General features: G+C 35.8%; 1 protein-coding gene and 1 long non-coding RNA gene across 2 annotated transcripts; one reads left to right on the top strand and one right to left on the bottom strand.

Annotated features, from left to right (window-relative positions):
* Positions 1-1806: 1806 nt before the first annotated feature.
* Positions 1807-19966, top strand: LOC126817015 (DENN domain-containing protein 10). The gene is made up of 8 exons (XM_050543825.2): positions 1807-1879; positions 4076-4278; positions 6045-6273; positions 10330-10441; positions 12053-12193; positions 13919-13986; positions 16960-17054; positions 17435-19966. Exons 1-8 carry the CDS (start codon positions 1837-1839, stop codon positions 17606-17608), a joined length of 1065 nt encoding a protein of 354 aa, XP_050399782.1. The 5' UTR covers positions 1807-1836; the 3' UTR covers positions 17609-19966.
* LOC126817016 (uncharacterized) lies at positions 13735-20212 on the bottom strand. Its single transcript, XR_007678725.2, has 2 exons — positions 20153-20212; positions 13735-13884 (listed from the first exon to the last, which is right to left on the bottom strand). It is a non-coding gene; the product is annotated as an uncharacterized LOC126817016 (long non-coding RNA).
* Positions 20213-21793: the final 1581 nt, after the last annotated feature.

The following is a 21793-nucleotide window of genomic DNA, read 5'->3' as shown; positions in this document are numbered from 1 at the left end:
GGTACAAATAGCACATACTCTTTATTCTAAAATAAGCTTACATTCACGTTTAAACTAAGGTACATTCATGCATAAAATATGAGGAATTAAAAGAATACTTTGGAGTACAATTCGTTAGTACAGGGCAAATAATGTATTAAATGACACGAGATCTGTGATTTGAGTCAAAAGTAAAATTGCCGATTTCATTGGATTTTATATCTGTATTCACTGAACGCATTCAGTAAGCCGAAAATGAATTAAACATTTGAAACAAAATATTAATTTTATAGGTTATTATAACCCGGTTAAATTTATTCTCTAATTCTATATAAGTAATATACAACCAACATGTGCAGTGTGTTTGCTTTCTTGTGACGGTTCATAATATGTAAGATAAAACAGGCCATTTTTTTTTCGGGCCAATGTACGCCCCCTACTGAAGTTTTTGAGCCCCTAGTGAAGCTACAATCTTCAAAGTGCGGGGGCATGATTGGTAGGTCATAGATTTTCTCTCTCAAAATAGCTCAGGCGGGTCAAAATTTCTAAATTTTCGCGGGGAAGAAACTCCCCCCCCCCACCGCGCCGCCCGGACCCCCTACCTTGCCCCCGCAGTTGCAAAACCTTACAAAATGACCTGAGATAAAGCACTTCCCTTCGTTTAACCCTTGTGCGGACACATCGCGCGAAAAACGTTGTCGGCAACAAGGGGTAATCTAAGATCCCAGACATTAATAGGTTTTTGGATGCATAATTTTATTCAAATACGATCAAACTACACCTTCAAATAAAGACTGAATAATAATCAATCAGAGTAAATAAAAATGTTTGAGGTATTAACAGAGAGGATATGAATTATAAGGTATTTTTAAAACCATACAAATCTACAAATAACTTGATTGTCATTTCCATGTAGAATCGTCTTTTGATGGGGTTGGTAGAGTAGGCTATAGTCTATACCTAGATTTGCTTTCAGATCTAGATTACTAGAATGACCAAAACAATATCAACAGTAAGAAACATTCCAAATACAAAGCTAACCCCGAGCGCAGAACAGATGACACTTGTAACCAGCATAATATTGAAAAAAAAGGGGGGGGGGGTCCACCCCTTGTGTACGATAATGTATACTCGTAGTTTCTTGTCAAATTATCACTGTTTCTAATTTTGACAAGATGTGTGCATTGATTGTTTGTTATCGCAGCCACCGTACTGGTATATTCGAGACTTAGCCTCACTTCTCCATTTTGAAATTAAGTCATAAAATGTCCGTACCATTCTAATCTAGCCTACCGGTACTTAAAATCGGAGCCGCCATTTTGAAATTAAGTAATAAAATGGCCGAACCATTCTAATCTAGCCTACCGGTACTTAAAATCGGAGCCGCCGATAGCCTAGAGATTTGATAATGTCATTTTAAAAATGTTTAATAAGAATTTATAAAACACTTAAGGCCTAAAAAAGACATGTAGGCTAATAGGCAGAATAAGCTCTTGAATAATACCCAGTGGGGGCGAATTCCCCCCCCCCCCTCTGCTCTGAGCTAGTTATGGCCCTGATAATAGCCTATCTTTAAACTTTGAGTGTTTCGGATTGGAAAACAAGTCACTCCTATATCTACATTTCCCTCATAACACACATGTATGGCGTATCTCCATCGCCATTAGCCCAGTCGGTGCAGAACATTCCGACGTTAAACCCCATTTCATTTCCTTATTTTAGACAACTTCAACTGAAAGTAGGACTCCGATCAAATTGAAAGTAGTCTATTTTTAGACTTCTTGCCCAGATTATCAAGACTTGTTTCTATGATAATAAATCAAGAGTCTGGTATGTGTAGGCTACCGGTAAAGCAATATGGCGGCTCAAGGAGTAGACTTGCTGTCAACAGGAATAATAGGTTTGATAGTTTATGGTGTAGTTAATAATTCGATATAGTTACATATGTTTTTATGGTGCTCAGTAGTTTATATGACTATAGACCGACGTATAATTTATTGTGTAAAACACACAACGAATTACAAGATGAAATAGCGTTTCTTAGACAGCCCCGCCCCCTTGTTGATGTTGGATGAAATAAGTTTACAGTACCGTCAGTAGGCCTATAATTTAATGCAGAAGCTAAAACTTCAAAAATAATTTTGACCATCGCTATGCAGAACTAACTGGGAACGTATTGACTGTATGAAAAGTCAATAAACAACCCTGCTGCATACTATGTTTGTTAAAAAATAAAAACTTTATTAAAGTACCGTAATTTAAAGTACCGGTGTACGTCGAGGCTTTTTAGTTACGTACCTCTACCAGTTCCCATGATCGTAGAGACTTGAAATTTTCAGGGGGTATTCATGGGGCCTAGCCATGACCTCACACCAATTTCAGCCGAATCTGTCAATAACCTTTTTTTTTACCGTAGTTTAGCTTATAACGAGAGAAAGTTTATCCGATTTTGACGCCATTTTGTTTGTTGGCTTTTTAGACTCGAATAACAAGACAGGGTTAGGGTTAGGGCTATCCCTGTCTACATCTTGAGACTATGACGAAATCTACAGGTCCTAGCCCTTACCCTAACCCACAATCCACATATGACGTCATTCGAGCCTCAATAAATTTATCTCTTATAGAAGCTAAACTACGGTAAAATAAAAAGTTATTGACCGATTCGGCTGAAATTTGGTGTGAGGTCATGGCTAGTCCCCGTGAATACCCCCTGAAAAGTCTCTACGATCACAGGAACTGGTAGAGGTACGTTACTGAAATAGTACCGGCTTTTTCGCTTTGGGGGGGTTGGATGGCTGAATGGTTAGCCCGTGCGTGTTGTATCATTAGGTCTGTCATTGAGTCAACTGGTGGTTTCGATTCCCTGGTTGTACGGTTCGAGGAGTAGGGCCGCCTGTCCAATCTCGTGGGTTTTCTCCGGGTCCGCCGGTAGCTCCCACTGCTAAAGACTCCTACCGTATGCGCAAGCGAATTATTGAAATAAAATTCAACCATATGTTAGTCGCAAAATGACCTAGTTTGTGTCGAGTGAAGTTAAACCCCATTTCTCTCTCTCTATCTTTTTCGCTTTTTATCACTAAGATTCAGGCTCTGGTTACACAAATTGGAAATAGGAAGAGGCTGCTACAAGAATGTTAATTCAGTCTGACATGAGGCTGTGCACTCAATGCCCTCTTTCTGCTGTGGAAGACTAATTCCATTTCCTGCTGCTTGTACATGTTCCCATACATGGTTTTATGTCATATATTTTATTGATCATCTAGGCCTATTAATAGATTTATTATGACAAATCTTCTGTGAAAATCCAACTCGGCTCTCATAAAGGTAAGACAATTGAAGAGTCAACAGGTTATTTTAAATCTATTAATTAGGCATCTCCAAAGGGTGTAGCCTAAATGCAAGGCCAGCCAGACACAAGCAATGTTATATATTTACAAATGAAATGAAATGGGGTTTAACGTTCTACTGTTTTGATCCTAAACTGGGCTAATGAAGACGGGCATACGCCATACAGTGTGCTATGAGGGAAATTTTGCCCGGGAAGCGGCGCTAAGGCCTACTCTTATATCAAATTCCAACTGCCAAGGGATCTTTTACGTGCACGCCAATTTGTACACGGGACCTTGTTTTTTTGGACCATCCGAACGACTAGACAGCTAGCTGTCCTTGTCAGGCCCTCCGTCCTGCATCACTGACAAGGGGAAACCACGCCGGAAAATCTGGATGAACTTTCTCGGCCAATGCAGGGATCGAACACCCGACCTCCAGGCTAGCAAGCCAGCGTCCTACCCACTTAGCCATGTGATCCCCATATATTTATTTACAAGCTTCCAGGTTACTGTTTTAAAATATAAAACAGATTTCACCTTTGAATGTGGAATTTGTCAATTGGAACTGCACTGGTTTGACTGGACCCCTACTCCAGATTTTTCTGGCTTCTTATAGCTGTGTTAGCTACTATAGTTAGAATCGAGACTCAAAAATCTAAGTTCTCATTTTTTTAAAAAATAAACTTTACACCTTGCTGTTCTTAAACATAAACATTTCTCTTTATTTTATTGCTAACATCCTGTTCTAATGTTAATTATTTTTTTAGAGAAAGATGTAAATGGAGATGTATTATGGACTTGGTCATACCCGTCATTGACAACAATACAGAGAGAATTATTTCTACACAAATGTGGTTTATGTAAAGACTCTGTTCACCATTTACAGTTTATCTTTAGTAGATTACAGTATACATGGTTTTATATTTATACAACTTATCTAGAAGATGACACAGAGAGTAGACTTAAAGATGTAAGTTGTATATCACCAACAAACTCGTTGTTCAGAGGTTATTTTGATTATTGTAAAATGCTACCTTAAAGCAATCCCATCATCCAGATCATTTAAGAGACTTCCTGATCTTATCATAAACTACGAGTCTGGAATTTGGTCCACATGGTAAATCAAGACTGATTTGGTTTTTGGGATGATATTAGTCTGTAGATAAATGAAATGAAATGAAATGGGGTTTAACGTCCTACTGTTCTGCTCCAACTGGGCTAATGAAGATGGGCATATATGCCATACAGTGTGCTATGAGGGAAATTTTGCCCGGACAGTGCGGCGCTACGCTCTACTCTTATACAGAATTCTAACTGCCAAGGGATCTTTTACGTGCACACCAATGTGTACATGAGGCCAAGGTTTTTCGTCCCATCCGAATGACTAGACAGCTGTCCTTGTCAGGCCCTCTGTCGTGCACCACTGACAATGCAGGGATTGAGCACAAGATCTCCAGGCTAGCGGACCAGAGTCCTACCCACTTAGCCACCATGGCTCCAGTCTGTAGATAAAGCCACTGTTGTGGTGTGGAATTTACTGTTGAGATCTGGTCAGATATTGCCCAAAGATCAGTTTTAATTTTTTTAACGTGGACCACTGTACATAGACAATTAGTTGTTTGATGTTAAACATTATCTTTAAATGGCATTTAACCATTGAGAAACACATTAACAGAACACAACTTTTAATTTTTATGGGAAACAACAACAACATTTCAACAAGTATTATCTTATTGTTATCAAGCACGATATGATATTTGATGCAAAACGAAACAAAACTTGCTTGTGTGGGCAATACTTTATGGATTTGAAGAATGATGAAAATATTCAAATGTAAAATAAAGACTACCAACTACATGTATTATATGTCAACGAAGGATTCTTCAGAAAACAGACTTAATGCTGAGAATTTTCAAGATTTCTATTAAAGATGGGTTCCTGCGTACAAACTGGGTGATTTAATGGTATATATGGACTAAAAACATATTCAAACTAATTAATTTGTCATAACTTTGCTTCAAATCCTTTTCAAACATTGTAATTGCGAAGGAATGTCCTGCTATAAAAATTTGATCAAACCATGTCATGTTTACGTCACGTGACTTACCTCTCTTGGAAGTCAGAGGAGAATTCATTGCGTACATAAGACGATGTTGTCTTTATTCGCTTACTATTTATTACAAATATCGAATCCTAATTAAATTCTCGGATCATCCACTACCCGCGTCTTTTTCTGTCATTTTTAGCTCAGAAAGTGTTGTACGTCTAACTCTTCATAACGTTTATCAACTTGTACATCAAGTGCTCAATGTTCGCTTGTGACCTTTGACATCACGCGTGCAGAAATTCCTAATCGTCAGGCTGTTGATTAGGGGAACCCTTACATTTTTGTCCTGTATACGCTCCATGAGTGTTTTTCGGGGAATCCAGTATTATTGGATATCTCTACTTTCCATATATACCAAAATTACCATACTTTTATTGGAAATAACCACCCGATAAATACTGTTCTGGGAACCCATCTTTAAGAGACTATTTATATGCATTTATAGTAATTTAATAAAGAAATGGTAATTATCATTCAGTATTAATGTAAATCTTTAATACGGCTAGAATTTATTCTGTTTTGTAGATTAAATAACACTGGTGCTAGAACACTTGATACCACTTTTTATTGACCTCGAGATGTAGACATTCTAAAAAAATTGTGATACTTTTTTTAAAATTTTATTTCAGGTAACAGCTTTTTCACTAGTGTTGGTAACTAAAGATTTTAATCCAGAAAGATATGAAACTCTCTGTCGTTTATTTTCTCATCAATATGCTCAAACAGGAAATCCTGCCTCTGTTCTAGAAAATTATTTATCTGTAATGACAAGAGGTATTTGTGTTAATGGTGAAAATGGTAAATTTTCGTTAAAAGAATTTGATACCATACAAGCCTATGCTAAAAGTCAGCTTAGATGTGAGTTGGTATTATGTTTATTTTTACATGACCACATTTCAGTGTGGGTCTATTATGTCGTCACCGGTCCATCCGACAACAATTGGCTTGTGAACTTGATAATGGATTCTTTTCAAATTTGGTCATGAGATGACGAAATCTATTGATTTTCGGGGTTCCGCAACTTTCCGTTTCAGAGTTGTTCCCCTTTCCCGCTGAAAACCGTGTGAACACAATAGAAGCTGTAGTTATCAATTGGATTTTTTTCAAATTTCATGTGAAGCATTATGGTCATGAGAGCATGAAGCCTATCGATATTCAGTGCTGTACAAGTTTCCGCTCAGGATTTACCCCCCCCTTTGCCGAAAACCTTGTTAAGGTGACAGAAGCTATATTTTTTAAAAAAGAAATTTCAAATTTGGTGGTAAACATCAAGGGTCATGAGAGGATGAACCATATTGATTTTTATCTTTCCATGACTTTCTGTTCCAGAAATATCCCCCCTTTGCCGAAAAAACTTGTTAATAGTCCAGTCAATCTACGTTAAATTTAGGGCAACCTAGAACAAATTGCAACAGAAGGGTTCTTGGTACTGTTGTGTTCGTTGGATCATCCTCTACAACATACCCAAAGTTCTCTGATTTTCGGACCAGGGATAGGGCCTAATTTGAATAAATTTGAAACGGCCACCAAATGTACTTTTGGAGTCTCATAACTCCTTTAATATTGAGTTCTCACCTTATTTATTTATTACAGAAAGAAACATGACCCCTGTGAGTTAGAATATCTACTTAGAAATTATCATAAATGAACCCCATGACGTCATCACGTTTTATTTTGACGTTACATGATGATGTCAGTATAGACTTTTCAAAGACGTGACTGAGCTCCTTGGAAGAAGTTAACCGCTAGAAATTGAAATGTAAATAATCACATGATCATTAAATTACAGTGCAGTCCTCAATTGTACCCAAATCGGGTTTACCTTATTTAAGTTCGTTCTCTTCTTGCTCTTGCACAACACTTGAAACTTTTACATGTGCTGCCTGAATCAGTACACTCCAAACTTTGTCTCTCCCTGGTGTACTTTGCTGTGTCACATTCTACTTTAATGCCACAGTTGATGCTTTTGAGGATTGTCTCTAGAGCTGGTACAGAGTCAATTGTTTTGAGCTCTAATTTATCTTTCGCAAGTCTCCATCCCCACTTTTCTGGGCTTGATTCACCACACCTCCCCATTCACAACTGCACCTCATGCGCAAGCTTTCTAGTGTTTCAATTGTTTGTCCACCATACAAAAGCAACGGGACCTCTTCACTCTCAGCGTTAATTCCATTATTGGTGGATTGTTTGCAGACAAAGACATCAGCGTGTTTGCGGAAGACTCAATCCTCTTGCTTTTTGAGAGCTACTCCCTTCCCAATTTCAAACAATCTCATTGTTGTGTCTCACCCATCTTCAATAGATGGCATGATCTTGCTTTAACTCCGTACATCTTATCAAACCCTTCTCGTAATAGTATAATACCCCGCATATTTCGGCACTAATTTCGATTGGGTACTGACCCAGCTTGAGAGTCTATCAGATTCCTCGATCATCGCGAATACCAAATCTCGTGCGCTTTCCGGCTAAAATGTCTACCTGTGATAATCGAGTTGCAAAGTTCAGGGTTCATTCAATGTCGAGGTTTCTGTGGAGGACACCATGTTTGATTTGAGTTTGTTTGTGTCACAACCTCTGATTGGACGCTACTACTATTCAGGTGCCTGCAGTAAAGGGAGATAACGTAGCTATAAGTTCAGGAATTACAAAGCAGTGTAGCAATGTCTAGATGTTATAAAACTTGCGGTCGTTGCTTCAGGAACATGTGTCTAACCAACTATGGCATGCACAAGGGTATCACCATACGAAAGGCTCTGTGCATCACGTTCTCACCCAAATGTTCTCGACCTCAAGTTGATGTTCCAACAACCATCTTTGGACTTATCAAGTTGTGTATCCTTGTCAGACCTAAAATATCAATGTCCTTCCCAATCACATTGGTACTGTCTGGCAGAGCATATTCAATTCTTGTCCAGGCAATGAACATTATCAGCATCCCCATGTGCCTTCAATGTTTTCACATTATCATCTTCAAGTTGTTCACACAAAATATCTATTAAGTTCTCTTTATTGACAGAGTTTGATACCTTCAGTTTGTGCATGCTATCGCTGAATGTGATACAACATTTAAATTGTTTAGAATTGGAAAAAGTGACCCTTTCAAAAAGAATCAAGAGTATTCGAACTTCGAACTGTGTTTGTGTGGTGCACGAACAAATTAAATACTAGAACTCTTGAGCATGAGAAAGCTTAGGGAAAAACAGAGTGGAAAGCTTTTCTCCTCTGTCCAGATTCAAAACTTGATGTCAACTTCAGATGTTGCAAAGTATCATTGTTTCGCATATACTACCAGGTGCAGTTGTGGATGGGGAGGGGTGGTGAATCAACCCCAGAAAAGAATTTGAAAAAGATAAAAAGATTGATACTATTTGGGACATGTCATAGACTACCAAGGTGAAAATGTCATATTAAAGGTACATTTGACAGCCATTTTGAATTTATGTAATTCACACATTTTCCCCTTGTTGAAAATCAGAGATATTTGAATATGTTGTAGAGGATGATCCCACGAACACAACAGTACCAAGAAACCTTCTGTTGCAATTTGTTTTAGGTGAACTCTTATTTTGACTGGACTTTTACGTGATAATATAAGCTACAATTTTTAACAGATTGGCTTGTGAAGGCGATAGAGACTACAGTTTTAGATGGATTCTCTTTGAATTTGGTGTGAAGCATTGTGGTCATAAATGGACGAACCCTATCGATTTTCAGTGTTCCGCTGCTTTTGGTTCCAAGTTGTGCCCCCTTTTCTGAAAAACTTGTGAGCACAATAGAGGCTATAGTTTTCAACGGATTCTTTTCAAATTTGGTATGAAGCATTGGGGTTATGAGAGCATTCCGAGACTTTGTTTCCCGAAAACATTGTGAAGGCAATTAAATAGAGGCTTTAGTTTTCAATGGATTTCCTTCCAATTTGATCCCTATCGATATTAATCGGTGCCACAGTGACTCAGTGAATAAGTCTTGGCTCACTTTAACCTGAAAGTCCAATGTTCGATATATCAGTGTTGGCTGAGAAAGTTCATCTGGATTTTCCGGCAGGGTTCACCCTTGTCAGTGGTGCAGGACAGAGGGGCCTGCCATTTAACAACTTACAGTTGAAAAACCAAGGTCCCGTATACAGATTAGCGAGCTCTTAAAAGATCTCTTGGCATTTGGAAATTCGATATAAGAGTAGGCCATAGAGCCGCTGTTGGGGCAAATTTTCCCTCATAGCACACTTTATGGAGTATGCCTGTTAAGTTTTCCCTTCGGCTAAGCTGCAGTTTAGACAAAGCTGCTGTGTGGGCCTATTCCACACTTTGCGAAGCTATCTTTAAAATTTATTTACTTGGGATATTGGGGCTATAGCATGGTTTGCCTGAAGATTGTTCTAGTATAAGTTAAGGCAGTTGTTGGCAGTGAATCCTATTTTAATTAATGTCAAATTTGTTCAGTATCCAAGTTTTCCTTTGTGATATGCAACTGTCGATGGCTATATGCTTCTTTCATTATAAAATTTGAGGCTTTTTATTGTTGGACATATTGATATTTTCAATAAAATCTAATTGAGATATTAATTGTTCTAGTAGTATAAGTTAAGGCAGTTGTTGGCAGTGAATCCTATTTTAATTAATGTCAAATTTGTTCAGTATCCAAGTTTTCCTTTCTGATATGCAACTGTCGATGGCTATATGCTTCTTTCATTATAAAATTTGAGGCTTTTTATTGTTGGACATATTGATATTTTCAATACAATCTAATTGAGATATTAATTGCTTACTGGATATTGTGTAAGCTTGAAAGGTTGCTGTTCCAAATTCCAGCAGGAGCTAATCTGCTCCATTGACAGTGCAGGTCAACCAAATTTCATAAATGATTGGACTATATAATTTTATGAAGGAAATCTATTTATAAATGTTTATTTTTCAGTGGTAATTGATACGTTTGGTGTAGAGAGTATTTTAATTTATACAGCATTATTGTTAAAGAAGAGACTTGTTATATACTGTCCTTCACTACAGGATTTACTTCTATATACACGGTAGGTATTATGATAGTAATAATAAAAACTACATCTCCCCTGCAGATATGAAAGCTTTTATATTTATCTTACATATTGTCATGTATTGACTCAGCAATGTGTTCAATGTAAAAAAAAAGAATAATTCAAAATGTATTAAAAAAAATTTAACCCGGGCAGTATTATAATAATATCTCTTCAGTGTTCAAGATGCATTATGTAATATGTAGATAAAGAGCTTGCCATCTTGCTATAATAGTTTAAAAGTAGATAATGAAAAATGAATATATTGAAAATTTCAGTCAAATTATGTTATTCTGAGCAAAGTTATTAGTGTTGAAAGATGTAGCGTTGATTGCAATCTGGTTATAACACAGATCCTATTTTGTTTCGTTTTTATAGTTCAAAATTTCGTTTTACTTGTCTTTACTATACTCGGATCTGGTGAAGACTTGTTATATAACAGGCGTTCTACTTGATTTGAGGAATTAGCCAATGAATCGATCTGTTATGGCGAGTTCTTGGCCTTTTTATTCACGGAACTGTGGGTAAACCACTAGAAACGACAAAGCTGATTGATTAATCAAAAGCTGCTTGTTTGACCCCTGACATGAACTCACACTGTAACTTGTCAGATCTTCATGTAGTGTAGGCTGTCGAAAGTATAAAAAAACGAAACGAAATGTATTTTAATCAGATTGCGTTGATTGTTTATTACCGTAGGAGCGGTAAAGGACAAATGAGACTAAGTCTCAACTATCCATTTTATCTTTAGTTTTAACATCTTTTGGGCGTTCTATTCTATTTAAATCTCTGCCATCCGATGATCTAGACAGTTGAATATGGACGTTCCATGTTAATAAATGTCTAAATGATAGTTTATATAACATTTGAAGCTTAAAAAAGATCTACAATAGGAAGATTTAGCTCTTATATAATGAATGCATCTTTAAATATTACTTTTTAATAGTAATTCTTCACTTATTGTTTGTATGTTGTTGTCACCCCAGTCCATCCGATAATTACTGCCAGTGCTATTGCCCTAGATTTGTTAAATGCCACCTCTCTAGATGCTTTTAGAGTTTAAAGTTGCCATCAGTTTTACGTTCATGAGTCGAAGAAGTGTATTGTGATGATTATTGTCTGAGTTATGATATATCAACTAGGAACCAAACATGACACCATCGTCGCTATCTTGGAATGATGACATCATATAAAAAATCAAACTCTGTCAATCGGTGTGCAATTGTCCAAGGAAGAAGCAAATAAATTAGTAACTGGTCTTCAAAATATGTGTTGTAGTTTACTGCTGTATCCAATTAACTAAATGCCTCTAATGGAATAGTCCAAACATGTGAAAGAGTTTCAAATTTTGGGTAATGTTTGAACTTGGAAGCTAAATGTTTTTTAACCAATACACAGCCATTCTACAATGGTCTTGAGAAAACTTATATGAGCTTAGGCTGTTCAATCCCATTCCAAATTCAGTATATATTGAATACAATGTTGTTTAAATTAAACTACTACTAAAAGATTCAAGAGGCTTGAACTGGATAACAGTTTTATAAAATGGAGAAGATGACAGTAAAGTTTGAATATTATTGATTCCATTTTCTGTATTCAATTTTTCAGCGCATTACCAGCTTTTGCATGGCACAGACAGAACTGGGGTATTGTTTATCCATATTTAGAATTAAGAGATGAAGAATTAAGTATGTTAAAATCATCTAGTCATTATGTTGCTGGATTTACTGATGCTGCTGTAGAGGGCAGGTACATAGGTGCAATATTAGGCATTTGTGAAACAAAGCCATTTAAATCACACTGAATGTAGTTTCACATTGTGAAAATCACTGATTAGCAGACTTGTCAACCAACCTGTTTTTTCCGTGAGACTCACGGATTCGGGACCTATCTCCCGATCTCCTGTGCGGGAGGAACTTTCTCACAGAAAATGGCCATATTGCCGATTCTAGTTTTACTTTTTCAAAGGGAGGTAACTCCCTTACTTTCGTTTCATAAATCGACCTCATGATTGGCTGAATATGACCGGAAACTTATAATTCCGGTAATACGTACGCTTGACAGCCCAACATGTGTTTGTGAATTGTTTGGAGTAAATAAAGTAAATGATATCAGAGTACATGAGCGTACCAAATAAAATAGAGACCTGTACAAGGTTCTTTCCACAACCATCATTCTACCCCATGGCTAGTAAATGCCTGTCTATGCGATTTTGACAATTCTCTGGCAGTGAGTAAACATTTCATGCCACGTGACTTTAGCGTGAAATCAGAAGCCATTGGCTGAAATTTAGCTGACTTTTAATCTGCGATTTTGGATTACATTTCCAGTTAAATATATTACTAGCGATTGTATTATAATACTTTGATATCAATCACAATATATGCAAATAATCTGACTCAAAAGTTATCGAAATATAAGCGCAACTACCATTTATGTACGGGAGACACTTGCGGGAAAATACCGCTCTGACGTAACGTTTCCGGGGATTTCCATTCACGCGATTACAGCCATAGACAACGGGATTTATTGGTTTTGCAGATTGAAATTTGCTACTTTTGACTAAATGTAACTTGCTTTTTATCTGATATTATCAAGATTATAAATATTTTATATATTATCATTCAAATTATTACATTTTCATAAGTTTTAACTGGCTATTATTCGCGGATTTGAGTTGTTAAATTTGTACGACCGATTCTTATTTATTATGATATGACTGAAAACACATTTGGACTACCGTATTAAAGTCTTTTGGGTAACATTTTATTTATATTTTCACAAAATATTTCAAAAAAATTTTTTTTCTGTCATTTAAAATTATTGACCCGAAACCCAAAAGGAATTTTCATTTGTTCATTGTTGTATGCATTATAAACGAGTGCACAGTGTAAAAAGTACTAAAGTATTAGCCTATGATTAATAAAAATGAAGTTATTGGATGAAAAAAAAAATCTCCTGGATTCTCCTGTTTTTTCATACCTGGGGGTTGACACGTCTGCTGATTAGCCTAGGATGGGGGAATTTTTTGAAACTATAAAAAAGATAGTGATTATTTTGTTGAAAATATTAAAACATAATATTACAGATAAAAATAAAACTGGATAAATTTAAACTTGTGTGGTTAAACTTACATTTATTAAATTAGATGTCATTCAAAACTAGGTTACATACATTTTTTCTCTATTTGATGTCTCAGTTTATTTAAAGATACATTATGTAAAATTTAGACAAAGGGCTGGCTGTTTTTGCTATACTAGTTCAAAAATAGATAATGCAAAATGAATATATTGAAAATTTCATTCAAATTACTTTATTCTGAGCAAAATATTAGCCTTTGAAGGTTTGGCAAGATGTGTCATCTTCCAAAATCTTTCGATCTTGATGGGCATCTTTTGAATCTGATGGTATCCAAGCCAGGGGACTCCAATCCTGACACCCTGAAACATTTATTATATAATTTATTTATTTTAGATCAGAATTATATGATGTGTTTGTTAATGTTCCTACTAACCAAATAATAATAGCACAACAAGCTAAAGGTATGTAAATTTCTTTATAGCTCTTGTTAGATCATTTTATGTAACACACGTCTTTCACAAGTGTGTTCAGAGGCATTTTACAATAAAAGGATTAAAATATAAAATGAGTAAACTAAGTACATATAAGAAAACTCACAATAAAAGATAACGATTTACACTGTAAAGTTTATATTTGATATCCTTTACGGAAGCGTATAGGGGTCATGGAAACTTTTGTAGAAGGTCTCGAGATCCTGCGATCCTGTGATACTTTCTCAAAATCCTGTGATCACCTGGTAATTTTCTCGAGATCTCAATTTAATGTTCTCGAAATCTCCTGATAATTTTCCTGAGATATTGACATTCTGTGTAAATGTTCTCGAGAATTCGAGTTAATGTTCTCGAGATATTGACATCCTGTGTAAATTTTCTTGAGTTAATATGAAACGTTATATGATAGTGTCTCCACGTTGTGAAGCAACTATTGGTCCAATAATTAGAACCAACTTTGATGAAAAAAAATACTCTAGCATTTGTTACAAAGGAAAACTGCTAACTAATGAAAGAATAAACGGACAATCGATAGGGTTTCTTCATTCTCTTATTGTCCTAATGCTTTACACTAAATTTGAAAAATGATTAAAATCGACAGGGTTCATCGTTTTATGGTCCCAATGCTTCATACCAAATAAGAAAATTATATATCTTACTGTGTTAGCTTTGAATGTGTGAATCTTTCAATTACAGACTTTCTTGTTAAATTATTTCAATTTAATGTGTGGGCGATGTTTTATTGAAAATGTCATAATTTGGTTTTCAGGCCATATTTCTTTTATTGTCTTGTGGCCCAAATGCTTCGCAGTGGATTTTAAAACAAAAATCTTGAAAAACTCTTGCGTTCACCAGACGGAAAAGTATGAATAACGCCATAACGAAAAGTCGTGGAGCGCTGCAAATCAATAAGGTTCATTCTCTAGTTGCAACAATCCCTCCGAAAATCTAGCTTCTATCCGTTCACAAGGATAAATCCCACGGAACACCGAAAATAAAAAGGGTCCCTCTACTCATGATACCAGTGCTTCAAAAGAAATTGGAAAGATAGCCACGTAATGTGTGGAAAGACTCTCACGCAGCATCTATGTCTAAACTTGGATGTTGAATAAATTGAATAAGGATCTATATTTTTGAAATTCAACAAGGGCCATCCTTGTCGCGGAACACTGAATATCGGAAATCCGTTAAAAACGAAAGTTTCTACCGCGTTAACAAGGTTTGTCAAAAAATGGAGTGTAACTCCGGGACGGAAGATCGCTAAGCGCTGAATATCAATAGAGTTCATGACCCCAATGCTTCACACAAAATTTAAAAAGTGAAGCATCTATGAAGTTAACAAGGCTTTCTGGGAGAGGGGTGGGTTATATTAAGGAAAAAATATGGACAAAAATGGTAACTCTGTAACAGAAGTTTGCGGAGTACTGAAAATCGAAAGACCTCAGTGCTTTACAACACATTTGAAAAACAAAATCAGTTAAAAAAAACTGCAGCGTCTATTGCGATAACAGGGTTTTTGGTAAAAAGCTGGGGGTTAACTCCAGAACGATGCGGGAGCTGAAAGTAAAGAGTGTAAGATCTCTGGGAAAATTTACACAGGGGTCAAGATCCCGAAAATATTAACTTGAATTCTCAAGATCGTTAACACAGGATGGGAGAATCTCGAGAAAGTATTATAGGTCCACAGGATCTCGAGGTCTTCTACAAAATTTTGCATTGCCCCTATACGCTTCCGTAATCATTGACTAACTTTTATAAATGAAAATATATAGCACAAATACATCATGTTTATTAGTTTGTTAAAAATGTTTGTATTCAGGCTGTAGTCAGTAAGTAGGTGTTATGTCACTAAGGTGTTAAAACTGACTATTGAATGAAATACACAACTATTGATCAGGTTTGTGTATTTAATAGTGATGGGGTTATAATCAGTCGCGCTTCTACACAAGCACAGTCATTGTTTTTTAAGGCAAGCGATCGCTCTCGGGCGCCTGCTGCTCACCTGAATGTCGACCGAGGGGAGGTTTTTCTCCCTCTCCTTAAAATTGAAAATCACTCTCCTTTATAAAGTCCTCGGGGGTTTATTATCTGTTATGAAACCTGGAATGATCCCATAACATGCAGTAAGCAGTTATTGATCATCAGAACCATTTCCCATACACACAAATCACTCTCCTTAATATCAAATCATTCTCCTTAATTTCTAAATCATTCTTCTTATCGAAACTGGGAGAGGTTTTTTAGGGGAGTGATTTTTTCAATTTGTTGATGCAAGCAGTAACATATTTTACAGCTAGTTACATACCTGCTATTTAATGTCTACTGTATAATTTCTAACCACTTTATATATGTGTATATATACTAAATATTAGTTTAGAACAATGATCACTTGTTTGATTTAATGACTAGGTTTGTTAGTCAATGGTATCAGGTTAACAATGTTAAGGTCGTAAAAGCCAGTTTAAAATAACGGAGTAGAATAAAATAAGAGGAATTATTTGATGCTTTATAAAAAGATAAATGTTCAATAAATTATTATATGTCATCTATTTTTGGGGGGATTTCGACGGTTGACATCAGCCTTACTGTTGGCTTCTCGGCCCCCGCCTTTCGAAGAAAGCAGGGGACTATTAAAATGGGTTCGTCTGTCTGTCTGTCCGTCCGTCTGTCACACTGTTTGGGACACAATAACTCTCTTTGTAATTGAGCAAGAATGTTCAAACTTGATGTAGGTATTTATTAGGTCAATGCCTTGATGAAGTTCGAAGATGAGCATTTTCTGCTTAGGGTAAGCATAGATAAGCAATTTGATTGGTTGATGCTTTGGGACACGATAACTTATTATGGGCCTGTAGGTGGGGAACATGTATTGCTTCAACAATTTTCTCAGAATGCTTGTTTTTGTATCACTACCTTATTATAGGCCCTTTCTTTGTATTGTAGAGTCTTTAGCAATGGGTAAATTACATAAAGATATTGCAATGGTCATGGTTCAAGCTGCAGAAAATATTGAAAATTCAGGGCAGGACATCATTAAAGTAAGTAGTCCTTTGAATGTGACGCATTCACGTTAACATTACCACTGTCGAAATGTTGCATATATATAACGCTTTGACTATTCTTATAACAATCACATCGTAAAGATAAAGCATTGCCAACTGCAAAAAGGTACAAGTGCAGCATTTTGTGACTTGCACATGTGCTACTGGAACTCCACCATGTCTTAAGAATAGTCCATCAATAATTCTTACAACTTGTTGTATATAACCACGGCGTATTAATAAACAGTAATTGTTATTCCAGATATGTTTTTTAGTGTATATTTCTAGTGAATCTTTGTAAGAATTTTATTTATAGAATATTTTTATAGAATAAATTAGCTATATTAATGAATTTACTTTTTATTTATTTTAAATAGGTGATAACTAATAAAACCAAAGATTTACTGAACAATTTAAAATCATTAGCAGTGGAGGATGATTCAGGAAAGTCAAATATTACATTAGAAACATTACATGAAAGAAAGATGCCACCTGCAACTGAAAACTTTTTATTTAGTCTAGCTGTCTGTGAAGGATTTGTACAATTATAACCCAATAGTAAAACTATTAAAAGACAATAAGATAATCATTTTCTACAGCTATAAAGTTGCCATAAAGTATATAAAAATATTAATTGGTTGTTTTAAAGAAATTGATAGAATGACCATCCAAGGCAGATGTTAAAATATCCATTTAATAAAAAAGAAAAATATTAATATTGCCTTATAGCCATTTTAAAGCAAGCCAACAGTGACTTGAGGCTGATGTCCCCCGCCGATATCCCAAAATAAATAGATGACACATACTAATTAATTTCACATTTATCTTTTTGAAAAGTATCGAACAATCAAACTGATTATCTAATCTTAGTATAAGCAGAAAATGTTCACGATCGAACTCAGTCAAGGTTTTGAACTACCTGGTAGTGAAACTATACACTAATTTTCATCACTCTCAATCAGTTAGTTATCTTGTCCCAAAGCACTGACCAATGAAATTGCTTAGCTCTTATTAGCTGGAGTGGACAATGTTAATCATCAAACCCAGTCAAGACATTCAGCTAATGAACATCTACACCAAGTTTAAACATTCTACCACAATTAAAAGCAGAGCTGCTATGTTCCAAAGTCTTGACCAATCAAATTATTAATTAGGCTAAGCAGAAAATTCTCACCATCTCAGTAAGCACTTGACTAAAAATATACAATGATTCAATGCTATTAATGACAATCATCAGACTTCTATAGTAAAACAATGTCATTTCAACTTTTTCATCTTGGGCTCTGTGTGTGGATTGAACCGAAAACATTGATCCGGTGTTGTCATGTTGATGTTATGTTGTTGTAAAATATTAAAATTAATCTATAATAATTCAATCACGAATCTGCATCAGTCAACTGTGTGATTTGGGGTATTTTTTTGGTTGAAACTGAGAACATTGTTATCGTATTTATTTCGACCTAAAGTCCAACATTTCAACTGAAGTTGCTTTATACACATTGAATCAATGTTGTTACTTTGTTAGTGTAACAATTATTCTCAATGTTGACAATGCAATATTAATTTTATTCAATGTAAGGCTAGGGACACTGACTATTGCTTCTAGTCACGGGTAACCGAAAAAGTATTTGCTCAACACTCTTGAGAAGGCCATACTGATTCAATGTCACTTGGGTGAACCCGATTTATTTTATTTTTATTATTCAAGCTCGCTTGAAAACGGTAATTATCACTAATTGGCCAGTGTAAGCTTGACCGGTTTGTCTCTATAGCAGTGTTCCCATGCCTGTATGCCTGAGCAGAAAGTGCTGGTGTACTGTAATTAGAATCAAAGTTATCGAGCAACAAAGTCTTGGCCTATCCAATTGCTTATCGCTCTGTTTACCATGCATGGGTCGAAAATGCCCATTATCGAACTTAGTCAAGGTCATTCACCAAGTTTGAAAATTCTAGCTAATTAGGAGAGTTAATGTGTCCCAAATAGTGTGAACCAATTTTAATAGTCCCCTGCTTATTTCGTGTGTGTGTGTGCGCGTGTGCGTGTGTGTGTTCGTTCTAGCTAATTAGGAGTGAGAGAGAAAATTCTAGCTAATTAGGAGAGTTAATGTGTCCCAAATAGTGTGAACCAATTTTAATAGTCCCCTGCTTATTTAGAGAGAGAGAGAGAGAGAGAGAGAGAGCCTCGGTATCCCCAGTGGTTTCATTCCGTAGACTAGGACATATATAGATAGATGTCAATGATCCAGGCATCCTCGGTATCCCCAGTGGTTTAATTCCGTTTTACTCCACTAACCCCTGGGTTAATCTGGGGGGGGGGGGGGCACGTTTTCAAGTTATCCGCCCTTGATGATTGTGCTATTTTTATCGACCAATCCCAAAAATCGTTAAATGAAAAAGAAGTTTTCGTAAAGGGAAGTAACAAGTCCTCTGTTTTATTTTACACATGGAACTTAAGTATGCAAAGTCCTAATACGATGGGTGCGTATCAACGCCCTTAATTACATCTATTATTATCAAATACATATTTTTCATATTCCGAAAATTGCTCAAATTGATTATTTGTTTTGATTAATTTTTCTAAATTTCATACAATCATTGAAGTTCTTAAGACTAATTCTTGGAACATTTGCATATAAGAAAGCAAATTCTTTGTAAATACTTTTTGTGTTATTGGACTTGGTTGCTTGTATAGCCAAATAGTCTTTAGTATTGAAGAAATTATTAAAGGATGAAGTGACCTATAGTCTGCAATATTAAATTATCTTTGAAAATACAGAAGGTAATATATTTTATAATATAATATTAATATTAGGTTATAAATCTATTGATTTTATGTAAATAACATGTATATATAAAGTATTCTCAATATATAAAGACATTGTATGAAAATATTAAACTATGTAAAACTCCATATACTGTTTTTTGGGGTTTCATTTGAGGATGGGACCATTGGAACATGAATCCTGTAACATTAACATAATATATTCCACTGTTTGTCCTTTTGACAGATTAGGTCATCTTTATCTTCAAAACACCCTAAATATAAAAAATTCAACCTTTAGTGTAATACTGTCACAAAGTGTAACAATTATTACCCTTCCTACAACACCCCATTGGATATAAAAAAAATCAATCCATACAGCCATGTGGCAAACTCATTATTTCCAATAAATGAATATTATTTGTCTGTTGGACATTCGGTGACATTCGTTGAATTCTGGGAGGAGACGCTAATAATGGTTTTTAAAATAAAACCTCCAATCATACTACATTAAGTTCGAGACCATTAAACAACTTAAAATACAGACACTTGCACGTGCTTTTCAATGAAATACATCACTCGAGTTCAATATTTTACGAAGTTACGCTTGGCACATTGCCCGTACGATTATTTGAAATAATGGTACTCCAACATCAAAGGATGACGTCACATCTGTATTTTAAATCTAAATAAAGTGATGAAACTTTGTAATATCAACATTTGCTCGTCCCCAGTCAGGACGCGTGAGACGGAGGGGGGGGGGCAGCTGGGACACTTGTCCCGGGGTTGGAGCCTAGAGGAGCCTAGAGGGGCCCGGAGGTATGCCGAGTAATGTTTTTAAGAAAAATGTTGGTATAAATTAATATAAACAAGACAACAGTGTAGTGAGGCTGATGTCCCCCACCGCAATCTGAAAATAAACATGACATAATTGATTAATCGCACATTTATCTTTTTGAAAAGAATCGGCAATCAAAGTGATTATATATATTTGGTGTTAGCAGAATATGTCCACGATCGAACTCCGTCAATGTTTCATCACTCTCCGTAAGTTAGAATCAAAGTTATCTTGGCATTTAAAATAGACGCCTTCTCGTATTATCAGCACATAGCATTTCTTCGTTTCGTTTTGAATTTTCCGGTAGTTCTAATGTTTACAGCGAAATAAAAAAATACGCGGGAAATCAACGAATCAAGCTCATCAAGTCGTACTCTCCCTATTTTTTTGGCGTTGGCAATTCACACTTTTTGAAGAATCAAAGACATCGATTTCCAGTCTATAATATTATGTCATAAACTTTAGGCTATAGCCTAGGCATTTTAACCCAATTGCGCACCTTGGGCAATGTTATTAGTATTTTTCATTTCAAAGATTATTGACATGAAAACGCCGCAAAGTTTTATGATTGTGGCCGTGTTTAAAGGGTGGCGTTAATTAAAGTGTTCATATTTCAACGTTTAATCGTCAAATTAAAACAAAGTTAAAGATACATTATGGGAGATTCGGTAAGGGGTTGACAGTTCTCGCTATAATAGTTAAAAACTAGATAATGTAAAGGCAATTTGCTGAAAATTTCATTCAAATTGATCCACTATGAACAGAGAACTAAACGACTGAAATTCCCATAAGCCTCGGTCATCATTACTAAAGTCAGTACGATAAACAGCATAGTCTCGATTATCCATTTCAATCGTTTAATAGAGAAGGAAAGTTATGCAGTAAATCGGCTTACAATCCACTAAAGATCGCAGGCTAGCGCTGCCATCTAGAGTTGATTATGGCCTGGATAGGTTAATTAATGTCTAATTAATAATTTAGATAACATTTCAGGCCTAAAGAAAGACCTGAAATAGACAGATTTAGCTCTTGCATAATGTATGTTTAAAATTAGGTGTGCGTCTGCATGGTCCTCATATAGGGGAGGGTCAAGCAAACGCCCGTGGCGACACTTCTTGGCACGGCAAATTATCTAAT

This window comes from Patella vulgata, chromosome 3 (assembly GCF_932274485.2).
Source record: "Patella vulgata chromosome 3, xgPatVulg1.2, whole genome shotgun sequence".
Taxonomy (NCBI): Eukaryota; Metazoa; Mollusca; class Gastropoda; family Patellidae; genus Patella; species Patella vulgata.
This window is presented reverse-complemented; position numbering and strand designations above follow the sequence as displayed.

Bases quoted from the DNA above. Each gene is read 5' to 3' on its own strand.
- LOC126817015 (XM_050543825.2), top strand. From the start codon at position 1,837: ATGGCGGCTCAAGGAGTAGACTTGCTGTCAACAGGAATAATAG. The intron at 12,194-13,918 runs GTACATAGGTGC...TATTTATTTTAG, and splicing joins GATGCTGCTGTAGAGGGCAG to ATCAGAATTATATGATGTGT. The intron at 13,987-16,959 runs GTATGTAAATTT...TTTGTATTGTAG, and splicing joins AATAGCACAACAAGCTAAAG to AGTCTTTAGCAATGGGTAAA.